General features: G+C 37.7%; 1 protein-coding gene across 1 annotated transcript; it reads left to right on the forward strand.

Annotated features, from left to right (window-relative positions):
• Nucleotides 1-1,540: 1,540 nt before the first annotated feature.
• On the forward strand, nucleotides 1,541-21,915 carry LOC309819284 (leucine-rich repeat-containing protein 37B-like; the record flags this gene model as incomplete). Its single annotated transcript, XM_082649403.1, is given in 8 exon segments — nucleotides 1,541-1,736; nucleotides 2,043-2,205; nucleotides 5,536-5,614; nucleotides 11,816-11,886; nucleotides 12,433-12,501; nucleotides 21,051-21,111; nucleotides 21,115-21,169; nucleotides 21,902-21,915. Coding segments are annotated over 8 exon segments (708 nt in total).
• Between the last annotated feature and the right edge of the window lie 7 nt (nucleotides 21,916-21,922).

Genomic DNA, 21,922 nt, shown 5'->3' on the forward strand with positions numbered 1-21,922 from the left:
TCCAAAGCCCACTGAGTGGGTTGGACCTTCTCCAGTCCAGCATCAGCACCCAATTCAGCCTCCAGTGTCCTCTACAGATGGTGCAGCTCAACCTTTAGTACATAATGAAGTGACATTCTCACCTCTAGGTCCAGGTGAAGTTGAACACCCAGTGTTGCTTAATATCACAGTTAAACCCGTGGATCCTGTGATTGTCTTAACTCTGGAGCCCAGTAAGAGGTTGAACATCCTACAGTGCAGCAGGAGGACCCTACTCAGACTCCAGATCCCCCTGGAGGGATAGAGCTTTCTTTAATCCAGGACGAGGCCCCAGCTCAGTCTCCGGTTCCCCAGGGGAGCTCAGCTATATGTCTGTAGCCCCCTAGGGAGGTGGTACCTTCTCCCACAGAGCAGGAGCTTCAGGATCATTCATCAGAACTCTCTGCAAAGGTGGAACCATTTCCAGTCCCTCAAGGGACCCTCCTCACCTTCTACAGCCCCCTGTGAACATGGAATCTTCTCCAGTCCAACAGGCGTTCCCAGGCCTACCTCTGGAACCCCTTAAAGAGACAGAACCTTCTCCAGCTGAGCAGAAGGCCCCATCTCAGCCTCCAGCACCACCTAAGGAGGTTGTAGCACAAACTCCAGTGCATTATGAGATGACAGTTCCAACACTAGGACAGGATCAAGCTCAGCATTTAAACTTGCCCAGAGTCACAGTTAATCCTTTGAACCAGGGTCTTCCCACAACTCCAGAACCTACAACGGAGGCTGAATATTCTGCAGCCCTGCAGCAGACTGCAGTTCCTCCAACATAGCCCGAGGTGACATTTCCAAATGCAGAGCAAGTTCAGGCTCAGCATCCAACCTTGACAGAGGTCACAGTTCAACCTTTGGACTTTGAACTGACCATAAGGCCACAACCCACTAAGGAGGATGAACCTTCTCCAACCATGCAGGATAACTTAACACAGCCTCCAGAACCACCTAAGGAGGTTTTTGTAGCTCAGCTTCCAGTATATCAGAACCCAATAGTTCCAACACCAGATCAGGATCACACTGAGCGTCCAGCATCACCCAGTGTCGCAGTTCAACCTTTAGACCAGGGGCTTACCACAACTCCAGAACCTACTATGGAGGCTGAACATTCCACACCCCTGCAAGAGACTGTAGTTCCTCCAACATACCACGAGGTGACACTTCCAAATCCAGAGCAAGTTCAGGCTCAGCATCCAACCTTGACTGAGGACACAATTCAACCTTTGGACCTGGAGCTTACGTTACCTCTGGAATCCAGTTTGGAGGTTGATCCTTCTCCAACCATGCAGCAGACCCAAGCTCAGCCTCCAGAGCTCATTAAGGAAGTTGTAGCTCAGTCCCATTGTACTTCGAAGTGACAGTTCCAGCACCAGATCAGGGTCATGCTGAGCATCCAGTATCACCCAGTATCACAGTTAAACCTTTGGACCTGGAACTTACCACAACTCCAGAACCTACTACAGAGTCTGAACATTCTGCAGCCTGGCAGCAGACTACAGCTCCCCCTCCAAAACACCCTGAGATGACACTTGCACAGCCAAACCTGATTCAACTCACAATTCAACCTATGGATGTGGAAATTACCATTACTGCAGGATCCAATATGGAGACTGTACCTTCTCCAATCATGCAGCACACCCCAACTCAGCCTCCAGAGGCACCTCAGTATGTTGTACTTCAATCTCCATTCCAGCAGGAGGTGACAGTTCCAAATCCAAGTAAGGATCAAGGTCAGCATTCAACATCATCCAGCGTCAGAGTTCATTATGTGGACCTAGAGCAAACCACCACTCCAGAATCCACTATGGAGGCTGGACATTGTACATCCCTACAGCAGACTACAGCTTCCCCTCCAAAACACCCTGAGGTGACACTTGCACAACCAAACCTGACTCAAGCCACAGTTCTACCTGTGGACCTGTGAGTTACCATATCTCAGCAACCAAGGGTATCTGAGACAGTTCTTTTTCCTTCGACTCAGTATTCAGTATCCACAGGCCTTCCTGGTGTAAAATATACCCCAGAAAAGAAGCAGCCGGAACAGAATGCCACCACAAACTTCAGCATATGTGAGCTCTGTACCTGCACAAATGAGACGCTGTCGTGTGTTGGTCTCAGCCCAAAGCAGAAGCTCCACAGAGTGCCTGAGCCAGAGCCTAACGCCTACAATGGCACCTTCACCATCATGTAAGATTCGCCTCTCCTCATTTGTTCTCTGCATCCTGCCTGACATGGCAGCCTTTCTTCAGGTGTTCCTGGGTCCTCCTTTTCTCCCCAATCCACACTGACTGACTTTCTGTTTACACCTTTTGTTTGTCAATGATTCCTTATCTTCATTCTCCTTCTTACCATTTTTCCCTCTCCTCCAGTCTTTTACTTGTAATTGCCCTTATTTTTTCTTTCTCCATTTTTTACCCCATTATTTAATTCCTTAACATCTACTCTTCTTCCATCTTTATTCCATCGTCTTTACAGCAACATGTCCCTCTCCCCATCTCATTGGTGGTAATACAACAAAGTAGTTAAGAGTAGAAATTCCGGAGCCAGACTAACTGGGTTTGAACCCAGGTCTGTCATTTATTAGCTTTATGACTCAATTTCCTCATCTGTAAAATGGGAATTATGGTAGTCATCATCTCATAGGATGACTCCTATGACTCCTCAATCTCCCAATGACTCCAATCTCATTGGGAGATTTAGATGAGTTAATATAGGTAAAGCTCTTCTATCAGTGCCTAGCATATACTTTAGTGTTAGCTATTATTATTATTCCATCCCTCAATTATATCTAGAACTCATCTTTGTCCCCTGGCTTTCTATATGTAGCACCCATTTTGTGCCCAACCCAGGGCTAAGTACTTTGGGAGCCACAGAAGTATATGGCATTGTCTCCAGAAATGACAATGACAAGTTGGAAGAAAGGGGATATGCCTTAAAAGGGAGGTAATATATAATTAAGTATGAAGAGAAATACAGGTAGGTGGTGTAGTTCACCACAACCTGTAATCACAGGGGTGTGGAGGTCACCGAAGGCTGCATGGATAAGCTCAGTGTTTAGCTGGGACTTAAAGATTGGCTGTGATTTGCCAGAAAAATAATAGGCAGTACAGTCTAGGCAAAGGTGTGACTGCAGGGATGATCAGAATTTAATAGATTAGTCTGGCTGAAAATAATTGGGTTAGGTAACAATAAAAGATAGGATTATGAAAAACCTTGGCTATCGGCAATCCAGGTTTGAAAGTTCCACTGTAAGGTATGGGGAGCCACTGCAAGTTTTCAAGCAAGAGAGACAAATGATGAAAACAAGAGGCTTATTTTAAACACGAAGATGGGTAAGACAGAATTCCTTTTAGCAACTCATGATCTCATAGGTAAAATAAGCATATAAGCTCAAACCATAATGACAAAGTGCTGTGGAGGCACCATGAAGTAATAAAACTACATTTCTTTTAAAACAGTCATTTCCTTCTTCTATCCATTCCCCAGCTATTTGTTGATTTTATAAATATTTGAGTTTGCTTTATGTCCACGCGTTGGCTTTAAATATGATAGACGATGCACATAAGCAGGATCTAGTCCATACTTTGAAGGAGTTTATACTCAGAGGAAATGGGTTGCAAAAAGAGCTATATTTAAAGAAAGAAATGAATATGGGCAATGAGAGCTACAAGTTGGTACTGGAGCACAAAAGAAGGAAAAAAGACTTCAAATTGGATCAGGGAAGATGTTACTAGAGCAATGCTGTTTAAACGGGACCTCGAAGGGCCGTTGGGTATCAATGACAGACATCTTGGGAAGAATAAGGTTGGAAAAGGAAAGTGGGAGAAAGGCAAAACACAGGAAAAATACTCTGAGTACCTGTAGAGTACAAGTGGGAAGAGTAGGAGATTAGAGCCAGATCATCTAGGGCTTTGGAGGCCAAGCCAAGGATAACATGCCAAGCTAGCATGTTACCACAGCAGTGCTTTAGGACAAGCTTTAGCCTGCAACAGAACCAATCACTTGGAGGGCTTGTGAAAACACAAGCTCCACCCCCACAGTTACTGATTCAAGAGGTCCAGAGTAGGGCTGAGTATTTGTATCTTCATTAATTCACAAGTGATGCTGGTATTTCAGAACCACTTCCGGAGAGTTAATCTGGGGATCGCGTAGAGGATGGCTTAGAAAGGGAGAGGGTAGAGATGGAAACAGCAGTCAGAAGACAGTTATACCCATCCAGGTGAAATGAGAGACTAAGCTGGAATCAATGGAAATAAGATAGTCAGCTATCGTCAAGAGTAGGTATTTTCGAATAAAAGTCAAAATGATAGAAAGTGTAATCCTGAATTAACGTTACATATTAATGATACCAATAACTTCCTTTCAAGTTGTGTGAAATGTTATCTTTTATTTCTTCTGGTAATGAATTGGCATAGAAAAACAGAACTATACTGGGAAATGTGTAAATATAAGAATATTCCTTTTAATAGAAGAAATTATAATGATATATAGAGATAAAAACTTTGGGCTCATAATCTAGAATTTGATTAGACAACGAAAGGTGGAATCTAATCAATGCTTCTCTCAGGAAAGATTACCTCCAAAATCTATCAGGATCTATAGTTGTATATTTAATTTATGAAGATCCTGAATGTGAGACTTTTAAGAGAGATGAAGGCAGGGTTAGGAACTCTGAAAGGTTCAAATAGTAATTCCTAAGGTTTGGAGTTTAGACCAAAGCTTCTTATTTATTATTATCATTCTAATCTCTACTAGTTATTCCTACTAATTAGGTATCTAATAGCAAATTGAAGCAATATACTCCTTTTAATTTTCCTAGAGATTTTTCCTGCAATAAAATACCATCTGTCGAAAAAATTACATTAGAACCACTACCTTTTTTGCAGTTTATGTAAGTTACAAATATAGCTTCATTATATTTGGAATTTTTATAAAGCTTAATTTTTTATAAAATTAATTTGTTGCTCATTTTGAAATATGATTAAAATTACCAGTAAAATTTTGTAGCAAATCCTTTTTGTCTCTAGCAAAGATTAGTGTGAGAATTATTACACAGATCAGAGTGAATCATTATAGAGCAGTGGTTCTCACCCAGGGTGATTTTGCACGCAGGTGACATTTGGTAGTGTCTGGAGATATTTTTGCTTGTCAGATCTGTATATGCTACTGACATCTAGTGGACAGAGGCCAGAGATGATAGTAAACATCCAAGACTGTACAGGAGAGCCTCCCACAGCAAAGAATTATCCAGCCAAAAATGTCTATAGTGCTACCTTTCTAGAGAAATAAAGATCACTTAACACAAGTATTTAATGAGCATTTACTATTTTGTATCTAATGCACCACATATATAATCATGAAAGTATAAATCATAATATCTTCCACAGTGAGATTTCTTTAGCGTATGGAGTAGTGATGTTATGTTTCATCATGTATAAATTAGAATTATTGCCAAAGGATAAATATTCTGAAAGTATATATATTTTTCTTTTTATTTTGCTTGTGTTTTTTTTGTAGAAATCTTGGTTGCAATTTACTCACAGAACTGAGCTTTGGAACGTTTCAGGCCTGGCATGGAATGAAGTTTTTACACAAGTAGTAAGTGAAATAGAAGATGAATACATGTAAAAAACTGTGTATAAAAACATCATGCAGTTATTGGTTAGCTGGGTGTAAGCCCAGTATGAATTCTGGAAAGGATGTCTTGAGAGCCATTTATTTTATTTTTTTTTTCAAATGAGGAAACTTAGGTACAAAGAGGCCAAGAAACTTGTTTAACTCATATATGAAACCCTTTGCTTTCCATAGTACTGAACTTTGGCTCGGGCAATAAAAGGCACCAAGCCAAAACACTCAAATTAGCATTGTCATGGAAACCCACTGATGCCTCTCCAATATGCGAATGGCCCATGAAGTTCCACTTTTGAATTTAACTTTGATTCCTGCTCATGTGCAAAGTTCCTAACTGCTTAAAATGTATGCAACACAGAGCTGCAAAGAACTAAGTTAAGCACCGAATTCTTCAGGGAGCAAAAGGTGTGGGTGCTTCCCCAACCATTATTAGCTCTTTTAAATGGCAAAGCAGAAAGAATTCCTGAACACACACCACAGGGCTCTCCCCAGCCACCCAGAACATTATTTTTCAAAAAGCATATATCTCTGAAGTGTAATATTTGTGGCCAGTAGGAACTTTTGAGATATGGAAAAAGACGTTGTTTGTGTTCAGCTGTAGTGTGAAAAATATAAAGAAAATACATTGCTGTAGCCTAATACAATATACGTTCTTTGCTGACTACTCTTCAATAAGAAGTGTGGGTTTTACACCCCTTCAGCTCAAAAATTCTGTGATTTCTCATGACACAAGGAAATGATAGTGGGTACGTTCAATGGACCGAAGGCGATTTTAGACTCAAGGTAAAAAAGAGCTCTTCTACACCTGGCTTTGGAAAAGACTCTCTTACCTGTCTTGTGGGTCAGAAATCCAGTTTCACACAGTTCACACATTTTGGGTTAATGAAGGTGTTGAGGCTGTGTCTGGAACTGGATTAGCAATTCCTGCAGATGCCTGTCTTTAGTGGCCTCCTTCCTTTCCCTTGTTAGTTTGCTGATGCCTACCTTGGGGAGAGAGCACCAAGGGTCAGTTGTTCTTTTGCCAGTACATCGGAGAGCAGGCTGATGAGGTCCCTTCACCAGGAGGTTTTAGTAGCGTCAATACAAGGTCTTAAACTCACCACCTTTCCTAAACATCCTATAACACAATGAGTTCCTTATAAGAATCAGAGTTTCACTATAGTTATGTAGGCAACACCGGAAAATATATTGTGGAAATAAATAAATAAACAACCAACCAAACAAATGAATAAATAAATCACAGTTTAAAGATTAAGAATTCATTCAAAAACATTCACTGAGTACCATGCCCACTGTGTGTCAGCACTGTACTACGTGCTGGAGATACAGAGGCGCATAGGGCAGGAACGTTGTCCCCAAGAAGCTTTCATACTGGAAGGAGAAAGATGAAAGTTGATGGGAAAACATAGATGAGAGCCATTCTAGCATCTATGCAGCAGGGTAACGAGGTGACGGGGGGGGGGGGATGAAGTAGAAAATGGGTGGTAGGTTAGAAAAGATTTGTAATGGAAGAGGCACCAACTTGTTCCTTTTGAATTTGTTTTCCTCTTTAATGGCCGAAAAAGTTAGTGAAAGATAATCAGAACTATCTGGTGTTGGAAATAAATTAGTACTGTACTCCTAAAACTCATTCACAGTTACTTTCAAAAGATTGTCACAGTATAATAAGTCTTTGTTTTGGGCTAAGTCTTTCTAATAGACAAAGCTAATTTGATTCAGGAAACATTTGCCATGGTGAGATAAAAAGTTTATTGCATCTCTTTCAAAAGGCTAGCCACCAAGGGAAGATGCCACCCTCGAGTTAAGTCATTTTACTACCTATAATGACATATTATTAGGGTGTTTATAAGTTGCCTGCATTAAATAAGTTTGGAAAAGGGCCTCAGCTGAGGTGGATTTATCATGAATTCAATGAAGCTTAGGCTTCAGGGCTCCTCACTTGCATAGGTCCCTTCCAAAGTCTTGAGAGGGGTCTTAGCGATTTTTGTATTCACAACTTTGCATGTTTTTATTAGATAGGATTTCTCAAAGTAGATGAGCTTCAGGCCCCATAAAACCTTGATTCATAACCGGGTTTCAGGTAATTATAAGTCAGTAGGTTTCTTGAATGAAGCTTCAATGTTATTGACAAACATCAGGTGAAGTAGTTAGCAGTGTGGTAGTCTATTTTAAATCCGAAATCTACCTCAAAGATGAACCAAGAGTTTATTAATTATTAAAGTACCACTTTTTGACTGGTGGTAGTAATCATATCTCTCTCGGATAAAATCAGGAATGAAATATATTATGGAAAAGCAGCAGTGGTTGATAATCCTAAATGTTAAGTATACTTTTTCTTTCTGAATTTACAGTGTTTCTCCTTCATTCACCTATGCAGGTCCAGACTGATGGCTTATTTTTAAAAATTCTTTTAGTCACTTCATTGGTTCTAACAATACAAGCTCCATGATTTTAGAAACTGAAGGACTCTGCAGTGTATAAAGGCTATATAACTTAACCAGACAGAGTGCATTCACATGCTGTCTTGTCTGTGGTACACCAATATTGAACCAAGAACAAGAGAGAATAAGAGGAAAATCAAAGCCTTATCCCTATTAAATTATTTACCCCATTTTTGAGAGTATCAGTGAGGGAGGGGGGGGCCACACTATGAAGGCAAATTGAGCTGCGGTCACAGAGCCACACTAATGCTCCTCCAGTCAACTAGCACTGGTTTCCTTTAGATAGCTATGTACACACAAAAGCTTACACACTTCAGGGTGTTGTCATCACTTTTTGCTATGTACTGGAATCCTGGCAGCTTCTCAGATTTAGAAAGGCATAAATGCTAAAAACAAAAATAACTTGGGTCTGCCCTTTGCCATGACTTAGAGTGGCTGTTTTATTTGTAATAGTTCAAAATTTTGAGACTGTCACACCTCGCAACTACTATACTTTTCTTCTCCCAACTGTGTCTTATTCTTCCCACCTGTAGTATTTTCTCCCATTCTGTATGTTTTTTTCACTTTCTTGATAGTGTCCTTTGAAGCACAAACTTTTTAATTTTTATAAAATCCAATTCATCTATTTTTCCTTTGGTTGTTTGTGCTTCGGGTATTATATCTACGAAACTGTTGTCTACTGCAAGGACTACTCCTGTGTTTTCTTCTAAGAGTTTTATAGCCTTTGCTCTTACATTTGGAAATTTGATCCATTTGGAGTTAATTTTCATATATGGTGTGAAGTGTAGGAGTGCAGCTTTATTATTTTGTGTGTGGATGTACAGTTGTCCCAGCGTCATTTGAAAGACTCTTCTTACCACATTGAATTGTTTTGGTACGCTTGTTGAAAATCAATAGACCATAAATATGAGGGTTCATTTCTATACTGTCATTTCTGTTCCATTGATTTACATGTCTTGTCTTATTCCAGTACCACACTGTGATTGCAGTAGCTTTGAACTGAGTTTTGAAACCAGGATGTGTGAGTCCTCCCACTTTGTTCTTTACCAACATTGTTTTGGTTATTCTGTTTCCTTGAATTCCCATATGAATTTTAGAATTAGCTTGGCAGTTTCTGGAAAGAGGTCAGCTGGGATTTTGAAAGGATTTACAATGTAACCATGGGTTGATTTGGGAAGTAGTGACATTTTAATATGACTATCTTCCAGTCCATGAATCCAGCATGTCTTTTTATTTATTTAGATCTTCTTCAATTTCTTTCAACAGTTTTGTACTTTTCAGTGTGAATCTTGCACTTACTTGGTTAAATTTTTCCCTAAGTATTTTATTTGTTTTGATGCTGTTACACATGGAATTGTTTTCTTAATTTCACTTTGGATTACTCATTGCTCGTGTGTAGAAATAATTTTTTTTTTCTTTTGTGGTATGCTGCCTCTCACTGTTGTGGCCTCACCCATTGTGGAGCACAGGCTCCGGACGCACAGGCTCAGCGGCCATGGCTCACGGGCCCAGCCGCCCCGCGGCATGTGGGATCCTCCCATACCGGGGCACGAACCTGTGTCCCCTGCATCGGCAGGTGGACTCTCAACCACTGCGCCACCCGGGAAGCCCTAGAAATAATATTGATCTTATATCCTGAAACCTTGCTGAATTCATTTATTAATGCTAACAGTTATTCTCCTACATTCCCAGGAATATGTCTTGTGGTCTTCCAGTTTCCCAGGAATACATTGGCACATTTCAGTCTCTGTGGACATCTCATTCCTCAGCTTTTCTTTTTAAGCTTTTTGGTTGGGCTGTTTTTTGCCCCAAACTGTTATCCGTTGTCTCATGCAACTGCCATGTTAAAATATTTGCTTCAAAATGTTTTCCGAAATGCCACCTGAGGAGAGGCTTTTCTCACTAGACTGCTCGTGGTCAGGTCAAAGACAAGCCTTTCACGTGAGATCTTCCAGGGGACCACCAGACATGTAAAACAATGACAGTTCTTTGGGAATGAGTCTTTTTGAAGGACCTCCTAGACCATGCTGCTCCTTCTGGTACCAGGGATGTGGGCTGTTTTTCAAGGCTACCACTGGCATGGAGAGCAAAGGTCAAGGACAAGTTCAAGCAACACAGATCTCATTGTTCTTACAGAAATTAATTTGTTTTCCTTGAATAAATTGCCCCCCAGTGTGTTGCAAGCCTGTTGGTTAAATTTCCAGAGTTCAGAAGAAGTTGATTCTGACCATTTTTGCCAGTTTTTTTTGTTGTTGTTATTGTTGTTTCTATGGAGGGATGAAGTTTTAGATGTCCTTCCTCCATCATTTTATTACTGATTTTCCTGCAATGTTTTTTAAAATCTCTAAAGTCTCAATGACCATAGGCTAATTAAATATTTATTATGGGAGATGATTAAGGAAAAAATAAATAAAAGGAAAAATAAATAAATAAATAAAAAGAGAAAATATAATTCTCATAGAGGCTTTCCCAGATGGGTAGATGAAGTTTGAAAAGGTATTTCTATATTTAGTGCTCTCCAAATTAAGGTTAAAGTGAAAGATATTTTATAAAACCCCCCCTTTTTTTTTTCATTCATGTTAAACACAGACTTTAGAGTCAGAACTGAGTTCAAATTCCAGCTCTGCTTCTTACTAGCTTGATGACTTAGGACAAGCTATGTAACTTCTCTGTGCCTCTGTTTCCTCATTTGTACAATGGGGTAATATATCTATCACATAAGGTTACTATGAGGATTAAATGTTAAATGCTGATCACAGATCCCTGGCAACCCAAAAGATATTAGTTTTGATGATTATTTTTATAATATTCTGCAAAAGTACACTAATAATTCTTGAGTAGAGTTAACCTAAAGTCAGATATTCTTTTCTTTCTTCCTGTTTCTTTTGGGGGTTTTTTTTCCCCTTATTTGTTTTACAGAGCAAAGGAAAAAAAAAAGAAAGAAAGAACTAAGAAGAAAATCTATTCCAGCATTTTGGAATAAAATTTTGTTCTCCAAAATTGATTTGTTTATTTTATTGATATATAAACAAAATGTTATTTATTTATTCAGCAAACATTTATTAAATACCTAGTAAATATATAGCCACTATGTCAGGCACAGGAATAATAATGACAGTAAAGTGTGGTCCCTGCTCTGAAGTTGCTGACAATGTAGGAGACTGACAAGTAAACCGTTGATTACATACACAGTAACAAAGGCTATGATACTAGAATACACACGGGAGTATGTGATGGGAGTATGGCTTTCATAAGTTCCTCTTGGATTTATTGCTTCTTCTTTGGCTCCAGAACCAAGGAATTAGACCTATTTTTGTCTTTAATTGGGTAGTTTAAATCATGAAATTTTCAAAAAATTTGTAGAGATAGAAGAAATCACCTTGAATTATGGAGGACACTAGAAATAGTAGTTTTTTACAGAGCAAGGGCTTCCTACCAGTATAGTCACTTCGAGGGTTTTGAACCTGAAAAGTTCCTTGGCATATTTTTTCTATGCTAGCCACTTTTTTTTCTATTTTTTTGTTTCTCTTCTCCACTTTATCATCTAGAGACCTGCCTAGTTCCCAATGAAAGGGTGTTTTACAAATTCTAATGGTGATTTATAGGTAAAGAGAGAAAATGGATTTTTTTTTGACCTTCAAGTTCCATACCAAAAAAAATGAATATAAGCTTTCATGGAAGTAATTGAAAATGCAGATAATTTTAATTCCATTCCATTTTTCAGAATTCTCAATCGTAATCCTTTGACAACAGGTGAAGATTCTGATCTTTTTAAATTGCCAGCATTAAAATATTTGTAAGTATTGCAACACTTTCATGGCTCATGAGATAATTTCTGCTCCTTCTTTCTTTCATCAAAGATTGAGTACTTTGGGTAAAAAGTCATAATTTAGATTTTAACTGGGTTATTGAAAATAAGAGTTATTGGCAAAGAAAAGGATTAAGAAAGAATATATACGGGTAAGACAGCCAGCAGAGAATGAGAACAGTGTTAAAGAACACATATAGTTATGGAAGATGTAGATGCATGTAGGAATATTATTTATCCCAGAAAGCAAAAAGGAATAAGGGGTACATTATTTTTTTAAAAAAGAGTGATCAAAGAGGTAGATGCAATTGAAAATGAGAAGCTAGGATAATAAAAAATGATTGTGCTGTTCAGCACCAAGGTCATTCATTTGGTGATGCAAATTTAAATTTCTTCAATAAGAGCTCTTTGTAATTATCACCTATGGCAAGTCAGAAGCCAGAATTGAAGTAATCAAATGTTAAGTATCTTTTGAAGTTTAGAATTTTTGTCTTTGGGTTTTATATCATGCATGTTTGGGCTTCTCCTTCAGAGACATGGGAACAACACAAGTGTCGCAGCAATTGAAAGCATCGTCATGATGACCCTTGAATTGGAAAAACTGTAAGTTGATTTTTCTTACATTTATTTTCACTCATTTGTTTTTTTTAGGTTTGTTTTATTATTTTCTTAAGTCAGGTTTATTTATGTATAATTTTCATTTCACAAAATTCACTGTTTTTAAATATACAGTGTGATGTGTTTTGACAAACGTATAGTTAGTTCTGTAGCCACCACCACATTTGAGGTAAAGAACATTTCTGCACTCCCAAAAGACCCCTCATGTCCCTTTATAGTCAATCCATCCTCCTCCCACTACCAGCCCCTGGAAACAACCAGTCTGATTTTTGTCCATGTAATGTTGCCTTTTCCGGAATGTCTTATAACTGAAATCATGTGGAATGTAGCCTTTTGTTTTTGGCTTCTTTCACTTAGTCAGTCTCTTTGGAGATTTATCTGTTTTGTTGCACCTGTCAGTATTTCATTCCTTTTTATTGCTGAGCAGTATTCTAGTTGTGTGGATATACAGTTTGTTTATGTATTCAGTGATTGATGACCATTTGACTTTTTTCTAGTTTTTTGGCAGTTTTGAACAAAGCCTCTGAAAACACTCACACGTATGTGTGAACATATGTTTTGTGCGAGCATATGTTTTCATTTCTTTGGGGTAAAATACCTAAGGGTGGGATTGCTTCATCATATGCTAAGCGCATATTTAACTTTTTAAGAAACTGCTAAACTGTTTTCTAAAGTGCCTGTGCCTTTCGCTTTCCCACTAGCAGTTTATGCGAGTTTCAGTTGCTCCACATCATCACCTGATCCTTATATTTGTTTTTTTAAAAAATTTAGCCTTTCTCGTAGGTGTGTAGTTGCATCTCGTGGTTTTTGCCACATTTTGCATTTCTGTAGTAGCTGATGATGTTGAGTGTCTGTTGATGTGCAAATATCTTTTTAAAGAAGTGTCTGTTCAAATCCATTTTTAAATTGGATATTTATATTGAGTTTTAAGAGTGCTTTATATAAAAAGCAATGAAAAAAGTCCTTTCTTTCAGATATGTGTTTAGTAAATATCTTCTCCCAGATTGTGACTTATCTTCATTGTATTACAGTGTCTCTGAAGACTAGAAGTTTGAAATTTTTGATGATCTGTAATTTAGCAATTTTTCTTGTTTTTCATATTTAGTTAATTTATTTATTTTGCTGTTCTGGGTCTTAGTTGCGGCAGATGGGCTCCTTAGTTGCGGCTCATGGGCTTCTTAGTTGTGGCATGCGAACTCTTAGTTGCGGCATGCATGTGGGAACTAGTTCCCTGACCAGGGATCAAACCCGGGTCCCTGCATTGGGAACTCAGAGTCTTAACCACCAGGGAAGTCCCTTAGCAATTTTTCTTAGATGGTTTGTGCTTTTTTGTGTCTTATCTAAGAAATCTTTGTCTGAGACCCCATTGTCTAACCCAAAATCACAAAGATTTTCTCCTATGTTTTCTTCCAGAAGTTGTATAGTTCCATTTAGGTCTATGATTCATTTTGAGTTAATTTTCATATATGTTTTGAGGGAAGGGTCAAGTTTCATTTCTTTTCAGTTTAAAAACTATTTCTGTAGGACCCTATTGTGACAGTTTATTACACAACTTACTGCACCTTAAATTGTGCCATCCCCCCTCCAATATGGCAAGCTAATAGAAACTTTCTGTTATGCCAAGGCTAGGTGAGGGGATTGCATGAGATTAGTATGCAGAAAGGGCCCTGCATTTAGCACTCTATTCCAACCATCTTAGGTCAGCTGACAAATGACTGTCTTCACCACGCCATCACACATTGTTCACTGCTCTAGCCTCATCTTCTTCAGCCTCCCACAGCATCTGCCACAATTGTGATCCCTCTCTTGTCAGCTAGATGCCTTCCTCTCTGGATATTAAAAATTATTTCCCTATGTAACTACAATACTGTTAACACACAGTATTGAAGAAATTAAATTCCTACACAATGATATTACCTTATAAAGAGTTGCTATTCAAATTTCCCCAGTTGTCTCTCTCATATAATATCATTTCTTTTAACAGCTTTTTGAGGTATAATTGACATAGAATAATCTGTATTCACACACACGCATATATAAACACCATGAAGACATCACCAAAATCAAAATGTCCATCTCCTCAGAAAGTTTCTTAACGTCTCTTTGTAATTCTTCCTTCCCATTGTTCCTGCCCTTCCCAATCACCATGCAACCCTTGCTCTGCTTTCTGTTTGCATTTTCTAGAATTGTATGTAGATGGAATCATAGAGTGTATACTTTCTTCTAACTCGTTTCTAACTCAGCATGATTATTTTAATTTTCATCCATATTGTTGTATATATCAGTAATTCATTTCTGTTTATTGCTGAATAGTATTGCATTATATTGATGAACCACAATTTATCTATTCACCATTGATGAACATTGAGTTGTTTCAGTCTTTGTCTATTACAGATAAAGTTGCTATGAATATTTGTGTACAAGTGTTTGTATGGATGTATACTTCCATTTCTCTTGGGTAAATACCTGCAAGTAGAATGGCTAGATCATTGGTTAGTGTATGTTTAAGTTTTTAAAAAATACCTATTTTCCATAGTGGTTTGATCATTTTACATCTCTACCAGCAGTGTATGAGAATTGCATTTTCTTCACGTTGCGGCCAACACTTGCTATGCTCAGTATTTTTAATTTCAGATAGTTTAATAGGTGAGTAGTTGTATCTCACTGTAGCATCCCTAATGATTAATCATGTCAAACGTCTTTTCATATGCTTATATTCCATCTGTATATCTTTTTATCTTTTATATATATTTTTCTGGAGTTTTGAGAGTTCTTTATATATTCTGGAAATTAGTCCTTTATCGAATATGTAAGTTGCTAAGTATTTTCTCCCGTTCTGTGACTCATCTTTCCGTTCTCTCAGGAGTGTCTTTTGCAGGGCAGAAATTCTTAATTTTGATAGTGTCTAATTTATCTATTTTTTTCTTTCATGGGTTATGCTTTTGGTGTTGTATCTAAGAAATTTTGCCTAACTCAAGGTCATAAAATTTTTCACCTGTTTTGTTCTAGAAATTTTATACTTTTATGTTTTACATTTAGATCTTTGAACCAATTTGAGTTCATTTCTGTATATGGTTTGGATGGAAGTTCTTTTTTTTGTTTGGTTTTTGCACCTGTGTATTCAATTGTTCCAGCATCATTTGGTGAAAAGACTATCATCTCTCCACTTAAATGCCTTTGAACCTGAAAGTCAGTTGTCCACATCTCTCTACTTCTGAACTTTCTATTCTCTTCCTTTGATCCTTTTGTCTATCTTTACACTACTATCACAATGTCTTGAAAGTGTTACTTCATAAGCCTTGAAATCAGTTACTGTTAGTTCTTCAACTTTGTTCATTTTCAACGTTGTTTTAGTTATTCTAAATTTTATTTCCACATGAATTTTAGAATTAGGTTGTCAATTTCTATAGAAAAGGCTACTGGTATTTTGATCTATAAATCAGTTTGGGGAGAAATGATGTCTTAACAATATTGAACCTTCTGATCCATGAATACATTTTATCTCTTCATTTATTTAGGTCTTCCTTAATTTCCCCCAGCAATATTTTACAGTTTTCACTGTGCAAGTCTTCTACATGTTTTGTCAGATTTATTCTAAGTATTTTATATGTTTGATTCTATTATAAGTAGTATTTTAAAACTTTGATCTCTGATTGTTGAGATTAATTAATCTTTTTGTATGTTCATCTTGTACCCTGCAAACTTGAGAAACTCATTGATGAGTTCCAGTAGCAATTTTGTAGATTCTATCAGGTTTTCTCTGTCATCATGTTATCTGGAAATAAACATAGGTTTAGTTCTTCCTTTCCTTTCTGAATATCTCTTTTCTTTTTGTTGCCCTATTGCACTGGCTAGAACCTTCAGTGCAATGTCAAATAGAAGTAATGAGAGCAGACATCCTTGCCTTTGTCCTGATACTGGCGAGCAAGTTCTTTGTCCTTCACCATTAAATATGATGTTAAGTGTTTTGTAGAAGTCATTTATCAAGTTGAGGAAGTCTCCTTCCATTCCTCGTCTGCTGAGGGCTGTTTTTTTTCTTTAATCAGGAATGGATGTTAGATTTTTTCATTCTTTTCCTGCATCTATTGCAATGATTATGTGATTTTTCCCTTCTTTTGTTTTCTTAATTTGTTTATTTATTTTTGGACTGTATTGGGCCTCCATTCCTGCACGCAGGCTTTCTCTAGTTGTGGCAAGCAGGGACTACTCTTCATTGCAGTATGCCGGCTTCTCATTGCGGTGGCTTCTCTTGTTGCAGAGAATGGGCTCTAGGTGCACGGGCTTCACTAGTTGTGGCACATGGGCTCAGTAGTTGTGACTCACGGGCTCTAGAGCTCAGGCTCAGTAGTTCTGGTGCATGGGCTTCGTTGCTCCGTGGCATGTGGGATCTTCACTGACCAGGGGTCAAACTCATGTCCCCTGCAGTGGCAGGTGGATTCTTAACCACTGCCCCACCAGAGATGTCCTGATTTTTCTTTTTTAGTGTAGTAAGTTGGTAAATTGATTTTCAAATATTAAACCAACCTTTCATTCTTGAGATAAACCCCACTTGGTCATGATGTATCATCTTTTTATATATTATTGGATTTGATATGCTAAAATTTTGTTAAGATTTTTTGCTTCTGTGTTCATGAGAGATATTGGTCTATAGTTTTCTTCTAATGTCATTTTCTAATCTTGATACGGTGAAAGTTGGCCTTATAAAATAAGTTGGGAAGTATTCCCTTCTCTTCAACTTTCTGGTAGAGTTTGTGTAGACTTGGCATTATTTTATTCCTTAAATGTTTGGTAGAATTTATCAGCTAAGCCACCTGAACTTGAAGCTTTCTTTGTTGGAAGGTTTTAAACTGCACACCCAATTTCTTTAATATCTGTATTCTTGAATAAACTTTGGTAGTGCATGTGTTGCAAGGAATTTGTCCATTTCATCTTGAATTTATTGGTATAAAGTATTCTATATATTCTCTTATTATCCTTTTAATATCTATAGTATTTTTCTGTTTTCCATTTTATTTATTTCTACTTTGATCTTTATTGTGTTCTTTCTTCTCTTACTCTGTGATTAATTTGCTCTTGTTTTCCCAGTTTGAGGTGGAAGTTGAGGAAACTGAGTACCGCATTAGCAATAACCCACATGTTGACATATTATGTTTTCAGTTTCCGTGAGTTCAAAATACTTTCTGATTTCCCTTTTGATTTCTTCTTTGACCACAAAGTTACTCAGAAGAGTGTTCTTTGGTTTCCAAATATTTGGAACTTTTTCGAATTTGTTAATTTCTAATTTAATTCCATTGTGGTCAGAGACATATATTGAATGACTAAAATCCTTTCAAAAATTTTTTTAAGTATTTTTTTTAATTAATTTTTTCTGCGTTGGGTCTTTATTGCTTCGCCTGGGCTTTCTCTAGTTGCGGCAAGCAGGGGCTCCTCTTCGTTACAGTGCATTGTATTCTCATTGGATGACTTCTCTTGTTGCAGAGCACAGGCTCTAGGTGCGTGGCCTTCAGTAGTCGTGGCACACAGGCTCTAGAGTGCAGGCTCAGTAGTTGTGCCGTGCGGGCGTAGTTGCTTGGCAACATGTGGGATCTTCTCGGACCAGGGATCGAACCCATATCCCCTGCATTGGCAGGCAGGCAGGTTGTTAACCACTGAACCACCAGGGAAGTCCCAATTGCAGTATTCTTAATCTTTTGTGTAGATCCATATTCCAATCTGGTGTCATTTTCCTTTTGCTTAAAAATACTTCTTTTAGCATTTCTTATAGTGAAATTCTACTTGTAAAGAATTCTTGCAGCTTTTGTATGTCTGAGACAGTCTTTATTTTGCTTTTGTTTTGATACATCTGGGTATAGAATTCTAGCTTGATAGAATTGGCTGACTGACCACTGACTTCTCATTTACATTGTTTCCAACAAAAATTCTGCTGTCATTGATATCTTTGTTCCTCTCTATGTAGTGTATAGGTTTTTCCTCTGGCTACTGTTAAATTTTTCTCTTTATTGCTGGTTCTGGGCAATTTGATTATTTTTTGTGCCTTGGTGTAGTTTCGTCCATGTTTCTTATGCTTAAAGTTCATTGATCTTCTTGACTTTGTGGCTTTATACTGTTTACCAATTTGGAAAAGTTTTGGCTATTATTTCTTCAAATTTTTGTATTTTTCCTCTCCTTCATGGACTCTAAGTTCACATGTATTAGGCCACTTGAAGTTGTTGCACAGCTCACTGATGCTCTATTAAGTTTTGTTGTTGTTTAGTTTTGTTACTCTTTTTGTTTCATTTTGGATAGTTTCTATTACTATACCTTAATGTTCACTGACCCTTTCTTCTGCAGTGTCTAATCTGCAATTAACCTCATTCAATGTCTTTTTCATTTAGCCATTGTTTTTAATTGCTAGAAGCTCAATTTGGGACTGTTTTACGTTTTCTGTGCCTGTTCTTAACATTTTCAGTGTTTTGTCTGGGTTTTTGAACATATGAAATACAGTTATAATAACTTTTCTTCATGTATAAAAACTTAAAATGTTCTTTTCTGCCAATTCTAACATCTGTATAGATTATGGGTTAGTTTTGATTGATTGCCTTTTCTCCTCACTATGGGTCATAGTTTCCTACTTCTTTGCATGCTTGGCAATTTTTCATATGATCCCCGATACTGTGCGTTTTTGTTTCTTGTGTGCTATATATATTAAATTCTTGTAAAATGCTTGGGCTTTGTTTTGGGTGGAATGAAGTTACTCAAAACAATTTTATTCTTTTAGGTCTAGCTTTTAAGATTCATTGGGTAGGAGTCCAAGTAGCCTTTAGTCTGGAGCTCATTATTTGCAACTACTGAGACAAGTCTTTTCTGAGTATCATGAGGTTTTCCAGTTTGACCTGTAGGAACAGGTACTATTCCTACAACCCTGTGTGATATCCAGATATTCTTATTATTAATCCTTTCATGTGGTTCTTTTCCTGGTATCAAGTAATTCCTCACACAAATGTACTGACAAATACTTTGTTGAATTCTCAAGAGATCCCTCTGCATATCTCCAGACTTCTTTGTCTGTGCACTTCTTTTCTCTCTGGTAGTCTGCTTTGTGCACTCTAGTTACCTTGGTTTTCCCAGACTGTCAGCTCCATTTCGTCAGTCAGGGAGTCCACCAGTCTCTGCCTGGACTTCTCTTCCCTGTACCATGACCTGGAAACTCTCTCAGAGAAGTAAGTTAGGGCAATTATGGGGATCACTTCATTTATTTCCCATCTCCTGGGGATCACTGAACTTTATTGCCTGAGGTCCAGTTTCTTGAAAACTGTTGTTTCATATGTTCTGTCTGATGATTTCATTGTTTCAGGTGGGAGGTTAAATTGGTCCTTGTTACTTCATCTTGGCCAGAAGCCAATAACATTCAGTCTGTTTTATTTTGATACAGGGTCCAATTAAAGATTATGCATTGCATGTCATATCTTTGTTTCCTTTAATCTAGAATATTTCCCTATTTTTATTTTGGTCTTTTATGACATTGGTATTTTTGAAGACTCTAAGCCAGTTAGCTTGTAAATTGCCTGACAATCTGGATTTGTCTATTTCCTCATTGGATTCAAAGTATATATTTTGGGGAAGAATACTATGTAGGTGATGTATTCTTCATACTTCATCAGTTCAGGTGGCCCAGTGCTAAGTTTGATCACTTGATTAAGGTGGTATCTTCCATATCTCTCCATTGTAAAATTATTTTTCCCCTTGGTAATTGATAAATCATATGTGGGGTGATACTTTGGGATCAGTAAAGATCCTACTTTCAAACAACTCTTCACCCAGCTGTGCATCAATGATAATCCTTGTCTGAATCGATTATTACATTGATAGATGCAAAATGACACTTTCCTAATTCTATCATTCCTTTTGCATTTATTAGTTGACATTATTATATAAAGAAGAGCTCCCCCACTTTTCATTTGAGTATCATTATGAACTTATGTGCTTTTTTATAAGTTAACTAGGTTATACCTTATTATAATGATAATGTTATTCTTTGGAATGTTCCTTTTGTCCAGATTTGGCCAAAGCGACCTCTGTTATTGTTTAACCACACGATGCTTTTCTATTACTAGAATAATTTCTACTATATTACTACTCACAAATAGGACCTGAGAAAGGGACTCCAGAAGGTGCGGTCTTATTCAGACTCTTCTTAGAAGTGTGCCTTCTTCCTGTGTACTCTCAACCCAAAGTGAGGCTTTGGGGTTGGAAGGAGATACTTCGGATTTAAACTACAGATCAGTGTCACCCAATTCTAATCCCTATTCCCTTTTTTCTAGGCATACCATATCTACTGCCATCTTAATCCTTCTGTTGGGCACCTCTCTCCTCCTCTATATTTATTTACAACAGTCAAGAGCAGCAATTGGCCAACCGGCCCCTATCCAGTTCTGCAGTCCATATGCCCCAGGAACTCCTTTTTGCACTGGTCTGTGGTGTCCTTGGCCTACCTCTTCTACCTACTCAAGTAACTCTTTTACCACGAATTTAATTACCTGTGTTTCCATTTATAGGATCTTACCTAGCCTTATGGCCTGCTGCCTCTGCCAATTTAAAAATATTATTGAGGTTGTCTGAAAGACAGTCAAGCTGCATTGTGACAGCGAATGCCTGACAGACGTCACACGTTGTGGTGAGTCTCAATTGCAGGATAATAAATTTTTAATTTTTAATTTAATATTTTAATTTTTAATCAGTGATGATAAATTTTAATATTAATGATGTAATTGCATTATTTTAATTCATTCATTCAGAGTTCCAGCTCCCTAAGTTTCTAAGAACTACCCCCTGGCTAAAAATCAGATTCTTGGTTACATTATTAAGCTAATAATAGCTCAGTTACATTGTTAGCTTAATAATGTAACGGATCCGCATAATTAAAGGAACAAGAGAAAGGAATCCAAGGGGGAAGGGAATTAACATTAATGGCCACATATCCTATGCTGTGCTCTGTGCAAATGAGAACTTATTGATATAGTGCATCACAGTTTGTTAACTGATTTTATATACATTAGGTCTCAAGTACGCTTTGTCTTATAGGACAGGTGTAAATATAGTTTTGTTTATTTTGTTTGTTTCTGCAATTTTATAAAGAGTACAAGTGATGCTGTTTGATGTCCTATTTGGAGCCTGAGAGTTTCGGGTTCCATAACCAGAAGCTGCTACCTAGTCCTTCTAATGGAATGGAGAGCTAGTTTATTCTTAGACTCTCAAGCTCTGAACTTGCTCTGAATCTCATGCTTTTCTATCCACAAAACACTCAGGGGCTTTCAACTATTTTTCTATATATTAGATTTACTGGCACTAACTTTTTAAAAAGCACGGGCGCCCGTTTGCTGGTGCAGTCCGCTTGTTCCCCGAGCAGCGCTCGCGCGGTGATGTTAGG

The sequence above is a fragment of the Grampus griseus genome (genome assembly GCF_964374135.1).
Source record: "Grampus griseus genome assembly, chromosome: 2".
In the NCBI taxonomy this organism is placed as follows: Eukaryota; Metazoa; Chordata; class Mammalia; order Artiodactyla; family Delphinidae; genus Grampus; species Grampus griseus.